This window comes from Crocuta crocuta, unplaced genomic scaffold, assembly GCF_008692635.1.
Source record: "Crocuta crocuta isolate KB4526 unplaced genomic scaffold, BGI_CrCroc_1.0 scaffold110, whole genome shotgun sequence".
Classification (NCBI taxonomy): domain Eukaryota; kingdom Metazoa; phylum Chordata; class Mammalia; order Carnivora; family Hyaenidae; genus Crocuta; species Crocuta crocuta.
In genome coordinates, this window is record NW_027527386.1 from 482,715 (window position 1) to 501,931 (window position 19,217).

Here is a 19,217-nt window from a genome sequence, read left to right on the forward strand (position 1 = left end):
AGCGCTCCCCTAAATCCAGCATATCTGCAGAGGGGTCAGAGGACAGCCAGGCCTCAGCCTCCAGCCCTTCCCCCAGGCCTCCCTCACCTTCCCCGGGAGCCCTGGGCCTTTCCCGTCTTGCCCCCACCCACCTACCTGGGCGCTTCCCGGCAGGGGCCCCCTCTGGACCCCACAAGCAGAAGGCTGGAGAGTCCAGATAGAGAAATCCCCCTTGTAGGGAAGGGCCAGGCTTGGCCAAAGCAGAGGAAACTCAAATTTCCCATTCGCTGTCCCGCGGTGGAGGCGGAGGCGGAGGAGGAGCGGAGCAGCGGCCAAAACTCGGCCCCAAAAGAGGAAGCCACCGTTTATTATTAAGAGACAGGCGGCCCTGGAAAAGCCCTGAGCTCCTACAAAAGCCCTGCTCCACCCTGACCAGCCCGGTGGACGCTGCCAACCCTCTGATCTGCAGGCCTCACCTCTCCCTGCGGAGAATGGGAGCGGCCTGTCCGACACCACACCTGATCTCGGCCCTGCCCCGCAGCCTGGGAACGCGGGGTGGGGAGGGGGTGGGAATGTTGGTTAAGTATGGGATGGCATGCCCCTGCGTCCTGTCGTGGTATAGATATTGGGCCTCCCTGGGGAATTACGGGAAGAAAACAATGATGGTACTGGCTGTCGGTGGCTCACAGGTGCTAAATGCTTCCGGTGTACATGAGTGGTTTATAAGGTGTGATACCCGAACTAGCAGCAGCAGCACCTGGCGATTTGTTAGCTATGCAAATTCTAGCACCGCAGGCTAGGCCTGTTGAGGCTCTGGGAGCGGAAACCCCGGAGTCGCGGGGCGATGAGCCTTCCAGGCCATTCTGATGCTCCCCTCGGGCGTTGCACCGCCGACCTTCCTCCGCACTTGCCGCTGGAATGAATGTTCCTTCCCCAGACCGGCAGGCAGGCAGCGGACACCTTCTTACCTTCTTGCCGTTCACTTTCAGTTCCAACGTCACTCTGGCGGAGATGATGAGTACCAGGTCGACTTGCGCTTTTTCCTGAAACCCCAGTGCGGTGACAGCTAAGCAGTTATTTTGAAAACTAAACCAGAATTGTTAGCCGGAAGGCTGGGAAGCCAAATATAATCTCTGGCGCAATTCCACCATTACCATCCCCGAGCCGCAGTTGTTAGTGACACTCTCCCACTTCCCTGCCCCCCTCCCACTCCTAAAGCTGGTGGGTGGCAGCTAAAATAGAAGAGTTTGCTGCAAGTAGATTTCCCAACAGAGACAAAAGCTTTTCTCCCCACCAAGGTGGAAAATCAGCTGTTTCTGTTACTTTTTCCTCGAGAGGAACCCAGATGCGGGTAGAAGGGTCAGCCTGGAAACCAGAGTCTTAAGCGTGGTGACCCTGAGTGCTGGGACTGAAATTTCCCCACCTCAATCCTCACTCCCACTCAGCACCCAGGACTAGGAAGATGGGACAGCAGAAGGCCGTCTCCTAGGAACGTGACCAACCAGGAAGGAAATATACAGATACTGAGGAAGGAAATATACAGATACTGAGGGCCATCTCCTGATGGCATCACCCTGCCAAGAAGCCAGTCTGTTGGTTTTTTTTTTTTTTTAAGATTTTTTTTTAAATGTTAGGGCACCTAGGTAGCTCAGTCAGTTGAATATCCGTCTTTGGCTCAGGTCATGATCTCAAGGCGCCTGGTTTCGAGCCCCGTGCCGGGCTCTGTGATGACAGCTCAGAGCCTGGAGCCTGCTTCAGATTCTATGTCTCCCTCTCTCTCTGCCCCTTCCCTCCTCACAGTCTCTCTCTCTCTCTCTCTTTCTCTCTCTCGAAAAAATAAACATTAAAAATTTTTAACAAAAGATTTTCTCATGGTTTTTATTTATTTGGGGGGGGGCACCTGTGTGGGGGAAAGGCAGAGATCATCCCAAGCAGGTTCTGCACAGAGCCCCATGCTCGATCACACCAACCATGAGAACATGACCTAAGCTGAAATCAAGAGTCAGAAGCTCAACTAACTGAGACATCCAGGAGCCCCTTGGGCCAGTCTGTTTATTTTTTTTTTTTTAACGCTTATTCATTTTTGAGAGAAAGAGAGACAGAGCACGAGTGGAGAGGGGAGAGAGAGACACACACACACACACACAGTATCCGAAGCAGGCTCCAGGCTCTGAGCTGTTAGCACAGAGCCCGATGCGGAGCTTGAACCCACAAACCGTGAGATCGTGATCTGAGCCGAAGTCAGATGCTTAATTGACTGAGCCACCGGGGCGCCCCATTGAGTCCTACCCCCACAGTAGGCCACAGCCAAGGATTGCTTCCACTGACAAAAATGACAAAGAGAGGTATTTGGGAGACCACAAGCCTCACCTTCTCAGATGACCTGCATGAAAGTGTCCCCCGCCCTGGGGTCCCAGTTACACCACCCCTGTGGGGTTTCCTTCCTAGCATTTCCACCATCTGAAATATTCTCATTCCTTTATTTCCTTGCAGGTTTTGCCCACAACATGGATATCTCCTGAATAGTGGCATCTCCATCTGCCTGTGTCCCTTCTCCCTCCAGTGCCTAGAACATGGCAAGCCTCCATAATATTCAGTTACCTGCATGGGCTCCAGAGGTCAACAAACCGCAGTCCACGAGCTACAAAATTTTTGGGTTTTTTTTTTCCGGTTTAAAGTGGCTGGGGAGAGTCCAAAGAAGAATTATTTCATGGTGTGTGCAAATTATATGAAATTCCAATGTCGGTGTCCACTGGCACGCAGCCATGACCACTCATTCGTGTGTTGTCTATGGCCGTGTTGGCAAGGCGACAGCAGAGCTGAGTGGTTGCAACAGAAATGGGCCCAGAAAGCCCACGGCATTTACTCTCTCTGGTCCATTACAGAAAAAAAAAAAAAAGTTCCAACTCTGCCCCAGAGTGTTGAATTTTAGCTCTCAAAGGTCTTGCTGTGTGATCTCAGGCAAGCTGCTTCACCTTGCTGAGCCTCATTTTTCCTACAGGTCAAATGGGAATAACAGTAGCCCTCAAAGGGTGGTCGAGAGCTCGCTGTGAGCAGTGCCAGGCACAGAGTAAATGCTCAATAAAGGTGAGCTGGCAAAGATGATCGCTGAATCTTTTACAGCCTCTGTAGAACGTCATCCCTGATATGTAGATGCGAAGACGTAGATGTAGAAATGAAGACTCCAACAAAAATTGAAGTCACTGAGCCTCAGTGACTCACGATGACTGTTCTGAACTCCTCCCTACACCAAGGGACTTGGGAGAGTTCTATACACTACCCACCACCCCAAGGAGAGGAAACAAAGCCCAGCAGAGCGGGGCAGTATCAGGCCACAGCCAAGGAGTGCCATGACGCATGACATGCTGCTGTGGTCGGGACATCTGAGCCAGGCAGCCCTGCCCACCAGGAGGCTCTCAGCATCACCCTGCTGACACCCCACGTTCACTGGCGTGGCACCTCTGTCTTCAGCTGTCTCCCTAAGGTGAGCATAGACTCAGTTTCCCTTGCCTTTAGGGGTAAGGACATGAATCCTCACCCTTCTCATCACAGAGTTCAAGGGGGGACTGGGCAGGAAGTAGGTGGAGGGAGGAGCCCCATGTCTTCCCCCTAGGAAGCCCAGTCAACAGCTACCTCCTCCAGGAGGTATGCCTTGATTTTTCCTTAGCAAAACTTGATTCCTTATCTCTGGGTTCTTTTTTAAAAATTTTTTAATGTTTTATTTATTTCTGAGAGACGGGGGTGGGGGGCAGCGTGAGCAGGGGAGGGCTAGAGAGAGAGGGAGACACAGAATCCAAAACAGGCTCCAGGCTCTGAGCTGTCAGCACAGAGCCCGATGCGGGGCTCGAACCCACGAACCATGAGATCATGACCTGAGCCGAAGTTGGACGCTTAACCAGCTGAGCCACCCAGGCGCCCCTGTCTCTGGGTTCTGCACTGCTCCCCAGCCCCTGCAGGCGGCCTCCCCCCTACCCTGTGTCAAATTCTAGCTGGCCTGGATCCTCTGTCTCCCCCAGGGCAGAGGCAAAGCATAACAGAGACTATTAGTGGTGTCTGCTGAGTAAGTACTCGAGGGAGACAGCAACCAAATGGAGGGGAGTGTGTAAACAAGAAGGGGGAAAAGGGAAGGAAAGAATCAAATTGAATAGAGTTGGTCTCGAGCTGTGGCAATGTTAACATGTGTTGAAGGAAGAAAGAGACACAGAAGGGGGAATCGTGGTGTACAAGTTAGCCAAGTCTCTGGAAAAGCTAGGTTCAGGTCTCTATAGCCCTGAATAGGCCGGAAAAGCATAGCGCCCTGTATGTGAGTGTGTGCGCCTGTGATGTTGTGTCGGCACTACCAGGCATGCTCGTGCAAAGCAATTCAGCTTTGTGGAGCTGGAGTGTGTGGCCAGCTACTCTGGAATTGTGTGTTTCCAATGTGACATTGCATGTTTAGGGATGAGGAAAGGGCGGGGGGAGGAGGGGGGAGGGGGTCCCATACATGCACAGCTCTGTCTCGACTTGAGAACAGCACCAGCACAAGATCCAAACTGCTCAGCTTCAAATCCCACCTCTGCCTCTGGCTGGTTGTGTGATCTTGAGCAAATTCCTTCCCCTCTCTGTGCCTCGGTTTTCCCATCTGGGAAGTGTGCCTAACAGCAGTCACCGCCTCATAAGATCATTGTCCAGGACTGGGAGCCAGCACAGCGCCCGGCATGGCATCTAAGGTGCTCTATATGGGCAGCCACCGTTGCTACCAGTGGGGCTGATAGTCTGGTTCTCCCTCTGAACACACCACCAGGATCCAGAAACTAGTGTGGACATCTGAACGGAAAGACAGACAGGCTGGAATGTCCATCACAAAAGTGTTGGGAATGCAAACAGCCAAAGCAGCCAATGGACAGATTAGTCTTCATAGAATCAATTTGGTAATCAAGTTGTGGACAAGGTTGAGTCACCTCCTTGAGGCTTGATAGCGATCTCTGAGGCTAGGAAAACTAAGTAAGCTGCAGCATGCTATGTACTGAAATACATGTTTTGTATTTGCACAGCACATTTCTAGAAGGTATAAAAAAACAGAGCAATCAGTGGCGAGCAAATGTGGCTCCTTCACTGTATGTACTTTCGCCCACCTGCATTTTCCATGTGCTACTGTTTTGCTTTGTTTTGGTTTTTTTTTTTTTATGTTAAGTACGGAATTGTGGTCAGGTGTGCACACACGTAGAAAGAAACCCGTAGCCTGAGGTGAAGAAGGGAAAATTTTAGCACCAGTGACATCAAAGGCAGGAAATGGTGTTTCCCTGCTAAGGGCAGTAGAAGGACACAGGAATGGGGAAGCCCCGGGAAGACCAGGGCCAGCCCCCAGGACCCCTCAGAGGGGCCTGGCAGGAGAAGCCAGGTCATTCTGCTGGGAAGCAAGCCCAATTGCCCCAGGAAGGAAGTCCCAGCAGGGCCACCACCTGGAAGGGACTCTCCAACTTGCTCAGGGAGGCAGCCACAAAGCAGAAAGACAAAGAGATACAATAGACACCTCCATTGAAGTCCTACACAATCACACAAAACAAGACACACACACAGACACGCCACATAGACATACACATTCACACACACACACACATTGAGACACATACATGGACTCATAATCATAGATACACAAGAGCAGCCACCAAAGCTATACACATACCCACCAACACATAAACAGCCTCAAAGAGACTCAAACTCTCCGGGATATGCAATCAGAGACACAAAATACCAGACACCCAGAGACCACCCATCCAAGGCCCACAAGTCACACACGGGCGCCAGTAGACCTAGAGAGACACGCCAAGACACTTGAAACAAAGACACAAAGTACAATGGAACAAAACCAAAGGAACCCAGGTCCATCCTTCAAACCCCCAAGATCCACCACTCCCCTAGTGAGGACCCAGGGTCTCCGAGGTGCCTGTCCTTCACGTCCTTGAGAACTCCATAGGTCCCTGGGTGCCAGCGGCACCCAGGGTAAGGCGCGGGCGCCCCCTGGTGGATCAGGAGCCTCAACCCGGGGCTGCAAAGCGAGTGGGCGTAGGGGGGCGTTTTAGCCCGAGAGTAGCAGAAGGTGCTTCTAGGTCTTTGGTATCAATGCAAAGGCGGGTAAGGAAGGGGCGTGGCGACGGGAGAGCGGGGAGACGGGCGGCCGGAGCCGGATCAGGCAGGCCTTGAGCTCGGGAACAGAGCCGGGAAGCTGCGGTTGGACGGAAGACACTCAAATGCCCGGCCCCACCAACCTAGCTCCGCGGCCGCGCCGGACGCTGCTGGAAGTACCTCCGAGAAGCCAGTGAGCCCGGAGGCGTATTCCCATTGGCCCCCGGCCGACCAATGAGACGCGGCTACGGAGCCCGGCAGGGCGGGGCGACCGTTGGCTCAGAGAAAGGGGTGCTCGCCCGCCCCGCCTGGCTCTCGGCCAGAAAATGACCACCAAGGAATCGTCCAAGTTCTGGAATGTCCAGGGCAGAGGCCACTGGTGCAAGAGAATCACCAACCATGGCCGACGTGACTTTGACCCTAAGAAAGGTGGGCCAGCCCCTTCCAGGTCCGAACCTCCTCCCAAGCTCTGACCACTCCCAGCCCCTCCCACTCATGCGTCATTCTCCCTAGGGCCCCTCCCACTTCCCCTGCCGTCATCCACCCAGGCCCCGCCTACTCCTGCTCCGAGCCACGCCCACTTCCCAGTCATTTCCCACCCCCCTTTCCCAGGTCTTGCCCATTCCCCAAGTCCTGCCTATTTCCCAGACATCTCCCCCACCCTACTTCCAGGCCTGTCCTCGCCTAAGTACCGCCTACTACTCCGNAGGCCTTATTTACCCCCAGTCTCGTCCACTTCCCAGTCTTTCTCCAGATTCTGCCCTCTTCCCAGCCATCAGCCTCCGGGGCCTCGCCCACTCTCCTGCCCCACTTTTCTACCTTTCTTAGTCCAGCACCACCCTCTTCCCAGGCCCCGCTCTTCTATCTCCGAGCTCAAATCCTCTCCCCTTTCCTGGGTTCCACCTTCTTGGGCCAAACCTTCAACCCATACCCACCCCTGGTCTGACTTCCCGGGTACTCCGGCCTGCGGGGTCTCCAGTCATTTCGTCTAATTCCTTTAGGCCCCGCCCCTTTTGTTCCACCCTTCCTGTCTTCCAGGCCCCGCGCACAGTATCAAGACCCTACCGCGAAGCCGCCAAGTTCCTTGTGTGGGATGGGGGTGGGGGTGGGGGTGGGGACTCCTCGCTATTCGGAGCTAGGGAGGCCTCAGTTTCCCCAGCCCTGCCCTTGCTCCGGAAGGCCCTACCCTCTTGGCCATCTACGTATCTCCCTACAATGGGACCCCACCCCTGTCAGAGTGGCGTTCTCTGTCCAGGCCCGTCTCTCCCTGGCCGGCCCCACCCAGCTCACAGGACACTAACCCGAGTCCAGGTGGGTGTGCCCAGCCTGTCGCCCCGCGGTGGATGAATTTACCACATACCATCTTGGCCTTGCCTCAGCCCGTGACCTGGTACCAGTGCCTGTGGTGTGAGGACCAGTGGAAGACACTCTTGCCCCACCTCCTACCGCACACCTGGATCTCCAAGATGTTGGTGGCTTTGGACATATTCTGTCTGCTGCTGGGTGAGTCCCCTCCCCACCAGCCTTGAGGCCCTCCCCCACACGTCACCCAACCATCTGAGGAGGGGTCTATCTGCCTGTCTTTATCCAAGGCCCCCTAGACTGCTGGCTGGTAGCTGGCTGGCTGCCATCGGGCGTGTACTTGGGTCCTCCATCTTCATCAGTGTTTTTCAGGGGTGACTGGGTTAATGTGTGCATGGAGGAGAAAGGGACTCTCTGCAAGTGTGACCTTTGGATGTTTACCCGTCTCCCTGGGTCTGTGTGCCCAGAACAGCATCTGGCCGTGTGGTTTTTTTTTTTCTTTTTTGTTAGTCTTGCGTATGACTTTATTTTCTCCCTTCAACAGTTTTTTCTGCATTCTTTCATATGATTTGCTGTATGTCTTTTTGAGTTGTGCATCAGAGTCTGTGTGTCTGGGTCAGACTGCGTGGTTGTATTGTGTAATCGTGTATGTCGGACTCTGTGTGCAGATGTACCTCTATGGCCTGAGTTTGCCTGGAGTCCAGATGTGTGGCTGACATATGCCACCACCCCCCATGGCCCAGTCCCTGCTCATACTCAGTATTCGCACCATTATCACCCAGCTCAGATACAGAGCCATAGATAAAGGCATGAACACACACACATACCCCACTTCTGGGAACACACGTGCATAATCACAGACACGTACCCGTGCACAACCGCCTATTCACACAACACATGCATGGTGCATGATATGTGCACACACCAAGACACACGCATCCCCATTCACTGACATCCCCAAGCACACAGGTGCGCACATCAAAATACACCACATACACACAAACACAGTTCCAAAAACACACGGTTCTGTACATACAAAGACAGAGAACCCAAGAAGATTCACAGCCAGGGGTGCCTGGGTGGCTTAGTTGCTTAAGCGTCCGACTTTCGCTTAGGTCATGATCTCGCGGTTCGTGGGTTCGAGCCCCGCGTCGGGCTCTGTGCTGACTGCCAGCTCGGAGCCTGGAGCCTGTTTCAGTCTGTGACTCCCTCTCTCTCTGACCCTCCCCTGCTCACGCTGTCTCTCTCTCTCTCTCCTAGAAATAAATAAAAATATTAAAAAAAAAAAAGTGTCCCACTTCAGCTCAGGTCACGATCTCACAGTTCGTGAGTTCGAGCCCTACATCGGGCTCTGTGCCGACAGCACAGAGCCTGCTTTGGACCTTCTGTCCACCTCTCTCTCTCTCTGCCCCTTCCCTACTTGCACTCTCTCTCTCTCTCTCTCAAGAATGAATAAAACATTTTTAAAAAAAGAAAAGAACGGGAGCCCTCTTACCCTTGCCCCCTCATTATTCTAATCCCTTACCTGTCTTGTGCACTCGACCCCACCCATGCATGGGTCCCTGGGGCTCTGGCCTCTGGCCTTCTGTCCAGACCATCTTCCCTACACAGCCTTCCCCACCCTGCCCAGTCGAGGCTGTGGAGATGCAGGCAGGGCGGGCTGGCCAGAAGGCCTAAGGAGAGTGAGCCTCAGGCCAACTGTCCGGCCCTGGCAGTCAGCCTCCCCAGTGAGCTGAGCGACAGCACTTTATTCTTACCCTCCATCCAGGGCTTCTCTTGCGATGACACTACCACCAAATCCCCCCGGGTGGCTCATGACATCATCGAGCACTCAGCCTTCATCATCGTGGGCTTCTGAATCTCCCTCTTTGCGGTGAGCGGCTGGCCACTTTCACCCTGTGCGGTGGTTACATGCTTCACACCTTTTTCTGGCAAAGCGTAAGCCAAAGGCGGGGACAGATACCAACTCTCTTCCCAACCAAATGGGAAATCGCGCTGCTCGATGGCACAGACTTCCCTCCCCGAGGAAATAAATGTTAAGACTCACCCTTTGTTAACACAGAATAGAGGAAACGCCTGCTTCTCCGCCTTAAGCACAGAGCTAGACGAAGCACAGCCCCGGCCCCCCTAACGCACAGGGAAACCCACCCCTCATATTCATAAAGCAGGATGCGGTGCTGCCTCTTTCCTGGGGAGTTGGGAAGCCTCTTTCTTCCAAACATAGAGAGAACATCCTGCCTCTTTATCCTGCTGAAAAGGGAAGTCCCCCGCCCATTTTCTGGTATTTAGGAAGAAGCCCACAGGCTTCTCCTGGGGTAGCAGGAAGTCCCGCCCCTGCCGGATGTGGGACTCCCACCCAGATCTGACATAAAATAGGAGGATGGCCCACCCTCCTTGGTGACATAGGAAGCCATTCCCTGCTGCCTGGCTTGATGGGAAACCAGCCCGTCCTTTTCCCACGACGGGGGGGTGGGATGCAGGCTGAACAAAGGGTTGGGGTCTCCCACTCTTGCTGCACCCCTGCACCCTCGTGGTGACCTCTCCCCACCCTAATGTGGCCCGCAGGCTGGCCTGGGAGAGGTGGTCCAGGTCTGGGTCCCACAGGTGACCTTTCCAGCCTTCACGAGCAACCCCCACGTGGCCATGTCTCCGGGCATCTGGGCGCCGTCGTGTTTGGTGGCATAAGATGACCACAAGTCTCTTAAGGCCCCGCTTCCTGGCAGTGTCCCCCGAGTCCACTTTCCTTCAACTATGAGAGCAGCTACATCGCGACGCCTGCACCAGGCACCCCGGGAATGTCCTCGATGCCAGGCGAGCACGTGGGCAATGAGCAGAACCCAGGAAGCGATCTGCCACACCCCACCGGGGTGTGAGAGAGGTCCCCACCGGGGGCACTGAGGTCAGCCCGTGTCAGCCCTCCTCCACCTCTCCCCCACCCATCTCCCAGAAAATTCTTCTATTCTGAGCATGCCCCCTTGGGATGTACTCCATGGCATCTCTGGTGGCGAGTGTTAGTTTAGTGGGAGGCGAGCCATCCACCCGGCAAGGCCAGAGAATGCTCTGTTGTCCCCCGCCCCACCCACAAGCTTGGTGCCAGCAGCACCAGTCACGGCTTCCACAGAGCTTGTGTATGCCCTTGGACTTGGGAGGGCTAGAATGGGGAGGGCCTATCTCCTCTTAAGGCTCATTCAGCACCCCTGTCCTGGAACAGCAACTTCCAGAACTCTGTCTCCCCCTCTGTGCAGCTGGAGAGGGCCCGTGCCAGGCTGGGTTCATGCCCAGGATTGGGGTCTGCCAGGGGCAGGGGGAAGGGAACTCAGGCCCAGTGGCAGTGGAGGTCTAAGGTCTGGGTGGTGAGGTGATAGGAGGAGCCGGGGAGAAGGGGAGCCTCTGGAAAGGAGTCAATGACTCAGTGGACAAAGAGAGCACAGATTTGGATGGTGGCATCAGATCTCACACAGCGGGGCCAGCATGGTGGGCAGACACAATGGCACAGACAGAGGTCAGGCCACGGAGCATGTGACAGTCACATAGCTCACACCAGCTACTGGCCACACTGGCAACATTTTCCTCCTGAAAGACAGCCCATTCAACTGCCAGGCTTTTTTTTTTTCTTTTTTTTTCCTTTTTTTTTTTTTTTTTTTTTTAAGACCAAAGTAACTACCACCCCCCGTAGTGATAAAAGGTCAGGGGCTTTGGAGCTAGAATGCATGCACTTTATTCCCAGCCTCAACTGTGCATGAGATACTCAACTTCCCAGAGCCTCTGTTTCCTCATCTGTAAAGTGGGGATATAACAGTATCTGCCTCCTGAAGTTGTGGTTTCACGAGCTAAAGCACAAATGAACTGACACACTCAAAGCACTTAGAACAGAATCTGGCTAAAATATCTCTATTATCATTTATAATAGGCAAAACAGACTCCCCCCCCCCCAAGGTAGACTGGGAGTTGGGGTGCATGTCAGCAATGCCTCAAAACTCACAGACAGGGTAGCAGTGTGGCCACCCCCCACGGTGGACAGATCACACACAACTAGAAGACAGGCCTTTCCCTGGCTTTGCAGACCTCAAAAAGGGTGGTCCCTTTAGTGAGCAGAATGTTCTGGGTCTCTGGGAATCCCCCACCTCACGAGCATTCCCCAAGTGCTGATGCCTGATTTCTCCTGAAACGCCCAATGGCCTCTGCCCTGTTCTTCCTGCTCACCCTGAGGTAGTGACTTAACTTGGTGTTTGGGGCGCCTGGGTGGCTTAGTCGGTTAAGCGTCGGACTTTCGCTTAGGTCATGATCTCGCTGTTCGTGGGTTCGAGCCCCGCGTCGGGCTCTGTGCTGACTGCCAGCTCGGAGCCTGGAGCCTGTTTCAGTCTGTGACTCCCTCTCTCTCTGACCCTCCCCTGCTCATGCTGTCTATGTCTCTCCTAGAAATAAAAAATTAAAAAAAAAAAGATTTTTTTAATGTTTATTTATTTTTGAGACGGAGACAGACCATGAGCGGGGGAGGGGCAGAGAGAGGGAGACACAGAATGGGAAACAGGCTCCACCCAGGCGTCAGTGCAGAGCCTGATGTGGGGCTCGAACTCACAAACCATGAGATCGTGCCCTGAGCCAAAGTTGGACGCTCAACCGACTGAGCCACTCAGGTGCCTTGACCCGGTGTTTCAAAACGGGAGTTTTGCTTTGTTTTCCCTTGCAAAATCCAGAGCCCGTCCTCTGCTGTTTCTGGGCTCCCTGATGAAGCCAACCTGGTTTGATTGGGGCTGTGACCCTGGCAAGAGGTGGGGGTGCTGTGAGCTTCCCCACAGGGTCTCACCAGACTGCGTGGGAAACCCTCTCTTCGGCACCCTATGTTTCTCCCAACACTAGAGCCGATAGCCTCTTTAGAGGCTGAAACCCATTTCCATACAAAACTAGCAAGATAGAATGTCCCGCCTCACCCCAGGGCTGCCTGGGGGCAGGGAGGCAGGTGGGTGCAAAAATGCAGCCGCTGGGGAGTCCCTGTACACACCCACTCCTGTGGGCAGACCCGCTCCTGAAGACAAAAAACCAGGCTGTTCACGGCCCATCATCCAGCTCCTTTTCTGGTCCCTGGCTCTGTTCGCTGGCCACATCCGGATCTTGGACTCTTGGCACCACCCGTATAAATCTGGTCTTCGGAATCCTGCAGGGAGAGCCCTGATGGCTTTCTGAGTGGTAGGTGATGCCATGGTACCAGGGAAGGTCGGCTTGCCTGGGAGCCTGGCGCTTTTTACCTCCCATCCTGGGGAGGGGCAGCCATGGGTACAAGCGACATCAGCCCACCCCCCTCTGTCTTCATCCCTACAGGCTTTCTACGTGTCTGGCCTCTTTACATCTCAGGCTTTGCCAGCCAGGTCCCAGCAACTCCAGATGCTAGAAGGCCACGCTTACTCTCCATTCTCTCCCCCCTTGCCCTCCCTCTGCTCGCCTGCGGACGACCAGGGAGCTCCAGGGATGCCCTGATGCAGAGAGAGGTAGAGGACACTATAGGGCCTGTACTCTCAAGAGACTGTCCCTTCCCAGGTGCACTCTTCCAGGAAGCCCTCTGGGGCTCAGTCCTTAACCCAGATCAGCCCTGCCCTAGTGGAGTGATACAGGAGTCTCCATTTCTCTGGGGCTGAGCCCCACATCAGCCCCTCCCAGCAGGGCCACTTCCATTTTTATGTTTTCTATGACTCTTGATATATTTTTAAAAATTACAAAATGCCAACACGTAATTTTTGAGGCATGTTAAAGGCATGAGTCAGTGGAAATCGATATCTTGGGAATCAGTTGTTAACACATTGGGTCATAATTTCAAAATTCCAAGTCAGGGTTTCTCCGCTTTGACCTTATTGACCTTTAGGGTTTGGACAGTTCTTTGCCTTGTAGGGTGTTGGGCAGCATGCCCGGGCTCCCCCCGCCCCACTAGGTGCCAGTAGCACCGCCAGGTTGTAACAAACAGAAATGTCTCCAGACATTGGGAAGCGTCCCAGTGTGTGGGGAGCACATCACCGCAGCTGAGACCCCCTGGGTTACAGGATCCCACTGACCCCGCTCCCCAAGAGATTCTGCCTTCATAATCATCTGACCTACTGAGGCCCCAGGATTCTGTGCACAATTAAATATAAAACTTAGGGGCGCCTGGGTGGCTCAGTCCGTGAAGCAACCCACTTTGGCTCAGGTCAGGATCTCATGGTTTGTGGGTTCGAGCCCTGAGTCGGGCTCTGTGCTGACAGCTCAGACCCCGGAGCCTGATTCGGATTCTGTGTCTCCCTCTCTCTCTAACCCTCCCCTGTTCACTCTGTATCTCTCTCTCAGAAATAAATAAAACATTAACAAAATAAATTTAAAAGATGAATATAAAACTTAGGGGGGGCAGACAAAAGGAAGTGACTCCCAGACACTGGGGGTGGGCACCCTGGTTTATACCATAAAACAAACGTCTAACCCGTGGGGCGCCTGGGTGGCTTAGTCGGTTAAGCGTCCGACTTTCGCTTAGGTCATGATCTTGCAGTTTGGTGGGTTCGAGCCCCGCGTCGGGCTCTGTGCTGACTGCCAGCTCGGAGCCTGGAGCCTGTTTCAGTCTGTGACTCCCTCTCTCTCTGACCCTCCCCTGCTCACGCTGTCTCTCTCTCTCTCTCCTAGAAATAAATAAAAAACATTTAAAAAAAAAAACACATCTAACCCATTAGAAACCTATTGTGGTGTCTAATGTGAGCTCAGAGGTCTCCATTTTTTTCCCAATTAATAACACAAGGTTTCTCAGGCCTCGGCATCATTGCCATTTGGTGCCAGATCATTCTTGGGGCTGGTGGAGGGAGGGGGAGAGATTGTATTGTGCATTGTAGAATGTTTGGCAGTGTTCACCCACTAGATGCCAGGACCACACACGCCCCCTATCCGGGCACGACACGGCCAAGTGTCCCCCTGTTGGGAACCTCAGGTCAAAACTAGAAGGCGCAGGCAAAAGTGAGTGAGGTCCCAGCCCCAGTAGCCAAGCTGCCTAACCCCACCCCCAACCCCACAAGGGCTGGAAGCCATGGGGTGTGCGGAGGAGGTGAGGAGGAGGCTTCCACCGGATGGCACAGGAGAGGCCAGCAGAAGGTGGCTCCAAGAGGTCTGGCCTCCACCTGAGGGTCAGCACAGAAAGCCTCCTCCAGCCACTGATAATAATTGTAGTTCTAACAGCTACAATGTATTGTTTCCTCCGAGCAGAGAAAATGGGGCCCGGCTTGTTAACTGGGCCACCTCATTGGACCCTCCCAATGGCCTTAGAGGGCAGGCATTGACTGCCCCGTGTTGCAGATAAAGAAATTCAGCCAAAGACAAGCAAAGTGACCGTGCAAGGTCATTCTGCTAAAAAGAAATGGAAGGTAGGGCAAAGAGAGGTGCCTATTGGGCGAGTGGGGGGGAAGGGGGCAGGCAGCCCCAGGGGCCATCTATCCATCCCACGTATAATCCAGCTCTAAGTCTTGCTCCGGGATTCAACCCCAGGCAAGGCTGGAGATGGCCCCACCTGCCGAGGACCCAAAGCCCAACAGGGGCGTCCAGGGGGAGCGCAGGGCCCCTACAGCCTCCATCAGCGTCCACAAACCCCACGGGCCTGCTTACTAACCGGCTCCAAGACAGGTCCTCCAGGAACCGACCGCCCCCTCCCGAAACGGACCGCAGCTCCGGAGCCCCCAGCTGGGCCCCACTAGGAGCCCCCTCTCGGTCGTCTGCCAAACGAGACTTACGTGGAATGAGGAGGCAGGCTGCGGATGAGAAACTGAGGCAGGGCCGCNGGGGTGGGGCCCAGCCTTGTGTCCGCTGGCCACAGCTGGCTTCACAGCTGGCCCACTGTCCTCTCCACGCGCACAAAGAGAGCCTGCCCCTCCCCGCACGCTGCAGCCTGGGCGAGCTGACACCGGCAGGCGAGGCTGAGGTGGTGACTCGCCTCCGCCCCCGCCCCCACCTCTCCCTTCTTGCTGCCTCATGCCTGTCGCCCCACCATGCCTCTAGGTCCCTCACTCACCTTGCTGGGGGACAGGTGGCAGCTAGGAAGGCAGTTGGAGGTCGTGGGCCCAGAGAGGCAGGGGCAGGCCTGGCCGCCTGCTTCCCCTCTCTCTGCCCTTACCACCACCATCCCTCTAGTTTTGGGAGGTGATCAGTGATGAACATGGCATTGACCCCACCGGCACATACCACGGAGACAGTGATCTGCAGCTGGAGAGAATCAACGTGTACTACAACGAGGCCACAGGTAGGGCTCAGGGGGCCCCTGCGGGGGTGGGGGTGGGGAGGCGGGGAGGGGACAGGATGCTGGTTCCTGGCACTCCCGCACCTCCAGCTGCCCTCCATCTGCTTCCCTGCAGGAGGAAATTATGTTCCCAGAGCCGTGCTGGTGGACCTAGAGCCGGGCACCATGGACTCTGTCCGCTCTGGCCCCTTCGGCCAGATCTTTCGCCCTGACAACTTTGTTTTTGGTGAGTTCCAGGCATAGGAAGCCCCCTTGTTCCTTTGACTTCCAAATGCTTGGTGAAAATTCTCCACTTAGCATGGGGGACTCTGGTGATCACGGGGGCCCCAGAGCCTCACAGGGGAGGCGAACAGGGCAGTCAGGGTTGTGACAGAGGACACACAGGGCACTCACTGTGAGAGCCCAGGAGGGGCATCTGATATGGAGGAGGGTGGAGAGAAGGCTTCCTGGAGGAGGTGGCATTTTGATTTAACAGCGTGGACTGGAGCCAGACTGCCTGGGTGAAAAATGCCAGTTCTGCCATTTCATGCATTGAACAAATAACTTCTTTAGCACCTACCACATACCAGGCCCCGCTGTTACCCCAGAAGAACAAAGCAGACAAGACTCTCTAAGCCTATTGGAGCCGACATCCCAGTGGAGAGAGATGCATAACAGAGAAGATAAATAAGTACAACTTAGCCACTGATTGAGAGTCAGCTGGGCACTGTAGATGGGCTCTCTAATCTCTCTGTGCCTCAGTCTCCACATCTTTAACGCAGGGATTATTAAAAAAAAAAAAAAAAAAAGACCTACTCACCACGTTTGTGAGGCTTAAAGCCCTTAATGTGCGGAAAGCACTTAGAACGATATCTAGCAGAGAGGAAAAGGTACATAAGCATTTGTACCTTTCATTACCTTTATCACCGTTAACACCTGCAGCCTAAAATATGAGTAGGACCCAGACTGACCAAGAGGCATCGAAGGGAGGAAAGATGTGCAAGACCAAGGGAAAAGTGTCTGTGAAGACCGCAGACACATTTGTGGCACCCAGATTCACCGGGGGTACATGCTCTGTGAATAGCCTTCAGTGACACCTTTCCTGGTGCCTCCTAGGTCAGGCTGGCTGCACACACCACCTGGCCTCAGACCCCAGGCCCCGCCCTCTCCCCCAGCACCCCAGGGGACCTCTCTGTGCTTACAGCAGACTGGTTTATAGTCTGAAGTCTACGCATTGACAGGACAAGCTGTGTGACCTTGGACAAGCGACTTCCCTCTCTGGTCTGTGTGATGATTCAGCAAGATAACGATGTTCCTGTGTGGGTATGGCATACAATACGTCCTCAGGATCTGGCTGTGGAAGGACCAAATAATGTTGGCCAAAGGGTGTGAGGGAGTCTAGGATAGCTATGGGTGACTCCATTGGGACCAATAGATTTGAAGGCTTCTGGGAGACAGGGTGGGGAAGGCAATGGTAAAAGTGTGGAGTCAGGAGACAGGCTGGCAATCCTGTTTCTATCTGAGGAGGTGACATTGGCACAAAGCTATGTGAGTACCTGGGGGTAAGGGCATCCCAGGCAGAATGAACAGCAGGTGTCAAGGTCCTGGAGCAGCGCCAGGCCTGGTGTGCTGGAGGAACTGCAAGGAGGCCTATGTGGCTAGAGCAGACTGAGCGAGGGGGAGAGAGGGAGGAGGTGAGTGCAGGCAGGTGACAGTCGGGGCGGGCTATTCAGGGCACTGTGGTCTGCAGGGAAGAGGGGCTTGTACCCTGAGGGAAGTGAGAGCCCTGGAGGGTTGTGGGTAGAGGAGTGTGGGGCATGACTCAGGTGCTCACAGACGCCCTCTGGCTGCTGGCAGGAGAACAGACTGTTTTGCAGAAAGTGGAGAGGAGGGTGGAACCAGTCCAGGACACGGTTGGTGAGGTCAGACCAGGGTGGAGTCAAAGGAGGGGATGGGAAGAAACGTTACCTTTTCACGAAAATACCAGCCCACACTCTATAATACTAATCCTTGTCCTCCTGGAGGTCACATTTCCCTGTGCGATTACAGACAATAAACATGAGTAATAAGACAAGGTAAGTTTGTTAGTGCTTCAGGGGGAAAAAAAAAAAGCAAAGAAGCAAGGAAGCGGAATAGGAAATGAGAGGAAAGCCTCAGTGAGAGTGACAAACCCTGAAGGAGGTGGGAGAGCCATGTGGGTATCAGCGAAGGCCATTTCAGGCAGAGGGAGTGCATGTGCAAAGGCCCTGAGGCAGGACTGGGCCTAGCGTGTTGGAAGAACAGCAAGGAGGACCCTGTGGTTGGAGAAGAGTAAGCCAGAAAAGAGGAGAGAGAGGAGGTGAGAGCAGGAAGAGGAAGTCACGCAGGGCCCGGGAGAGGGGCTGGGGGGAGGGCGTTTACTCAAAGATGGAGCTGGTTTTTGAGCTAAAGCAGGAGGGTTCCGGGCCAAAGTGGAGCATGAATGGATTCCGGCCTTCCCAGGCTCCCCTCTGGCTGCCGGGTGAGAAGCCGCAAGGGTGGAAGCGGACAGAACGATCTACAGTAACGCTAATAAAACCATCATTTCAGGACGGCCCGGGTGGGGGTGAGGGGGAGCCTTCCCCGTAACCGCCCCCTTCCCTCTGCAGGCCAGTCGGGGGCCGGCAACAACTGGGCGAAGGGCCACTACACGGAGGGCGCCGAGCTGGTGGACGCCGTGCTGGACGTGGTCCGGAAGGAGGCGGAGAGCTGCGACTGCCTGCAGGGCTTCCAGCTGACGCACTCGCTGGGCGGGGGCACGGGCTCGGGCATGGGCACGCTGCTCATCAGCAAGATCCGCGAGGAGTTCCCGGACAGGATCATGAACACGTTCAGCGTGGTGCCGTCGCCCAAGGTGTCGGACACGGTGGTGGAGCCCTACAACGCCACGCTGTCGGTGCACCAGCTGGTGGAGAACACGGACGAGACGTACTGCATCGACAACGAGGCGCTGTACGACATCTGCTTCCGCACGCTGAAGCTGACCACGCCCACCTACGGCGACCTCAACCACCTGGTGTCGGCCACCATGAGCGGCGTCACCACCTGCCTGCGCTTCCCGGGCCAGCTGAACGCAGACCTGCGCAAGCTGGCCGTGAACATGGTGCCCTTCCCGCGCCTGCACTTCTTCATGCCCGGCTTCGCGCCGCTCACCAGCCGCGGCAGCCAGCAGTACCGCGCGCTCACGGTGCCCGAGCTCACGCAGCAGATGTTCGACGCCAAGAACATGATGGCGGCGTGCGACCCGCGCCACGGCCGCTACCTGACGGTGGCCGCCGTGTTCCGCGGCCGCATGTCCATGAAGGAGGTGGACGAGCAGATGCTGAGCGTGCAGAGCAAGAACAGCAGCTACTTCGTCGAGTGGATCCCCAACAACGTGAAGACGGCCGTGTGCGACATCCCGCCGCGCGGCCTCAAGATGGCCGCCACCTTCATCGGCAACAGCACGGCCATCCAGGAGCTGTTCAAGCGCATCTCGGAGCAGTTCACCGCCATGTTCCGGCGCAAGGCCTTCCTGCACTGGTACACGGGCGAGGGCATGGATGAGATGGAGTTCACCGAGNGCGAGTTCGAGGAGGAGGCGGAGGAGGAGGTGGCCTAG

The 19,217-nt window shown here is 55.1% G+C and overlaps 2 protein-coding genes and 1 long non-coding RNA gene across 4 annotated transcripts in view; 2 read left to right on the forward strand and 1 right to left on the reverse strand.

Annotated features, from left to right (window-relative positions):
* Positions 1-9,225, reverse strand: part of TNFSF9 (TNF superfamily member 9) — an 11,669-nt gene extending 2,444 nt beyond the window's left edge. Inside the window, exons 1-3 of one of the 2 annotated variants that reach the window (XM_077751953.1) lie at positions 9,144-9,225; positions 2,581-2,660; positions 948-1,022 (exon numbers count right to left, since the gene is read on the reverse strand). In XM_077751953.1, coding sequence (XP_077608079.1) covers positions 948-1,022; positions 2,581-2,586 — 81 coding nt within the window. In that variant the 5' untranslated portion in view covers positions 2,587-2,660; positions 9,144-9,225. Of the gene's footprint in view, positions 1-947; positions 1,023-2,580; positions 2,661-9,143 lie in introns of those variants that run through there. The other variant, XM_077751962.1, reaches the window with a different exon arrangement.
* On the forward strand, positions 6,456-9,433 carry LOC144221493 (uncharacterized). Its single transcript, XR_013332089.1, has 3 exons — positions 6,456-6,513; positions 7,464-7,587; positions 9,155-9,433. It is a non-coding gene; the product is annotated as an uncharacterized LOC144221493 (long non-coding RNA).
* A 5,909-nt stretch (positions 9,434-15,342) lies between these two features.
* TUBB4A (tubulin beta 4A class IVa) lies at positions 15,343-19,217 on the forward strand. Its single transcript, XM_077750435.1, has 3 exons — positions 15,343-15,622; positions 15,735-15,845; positions 18,226-19,217. The coding sequence occupies exons 2-3, from the start codon at positions 15,785-15,787 to the stop codon at positions 19,215-19,217; spliced, it is 1,053 nt and encodes a 350-aa protein (XP_077606561.1). The 5' UTR covers positions 15,343-15,622; positions 15,735-15,784.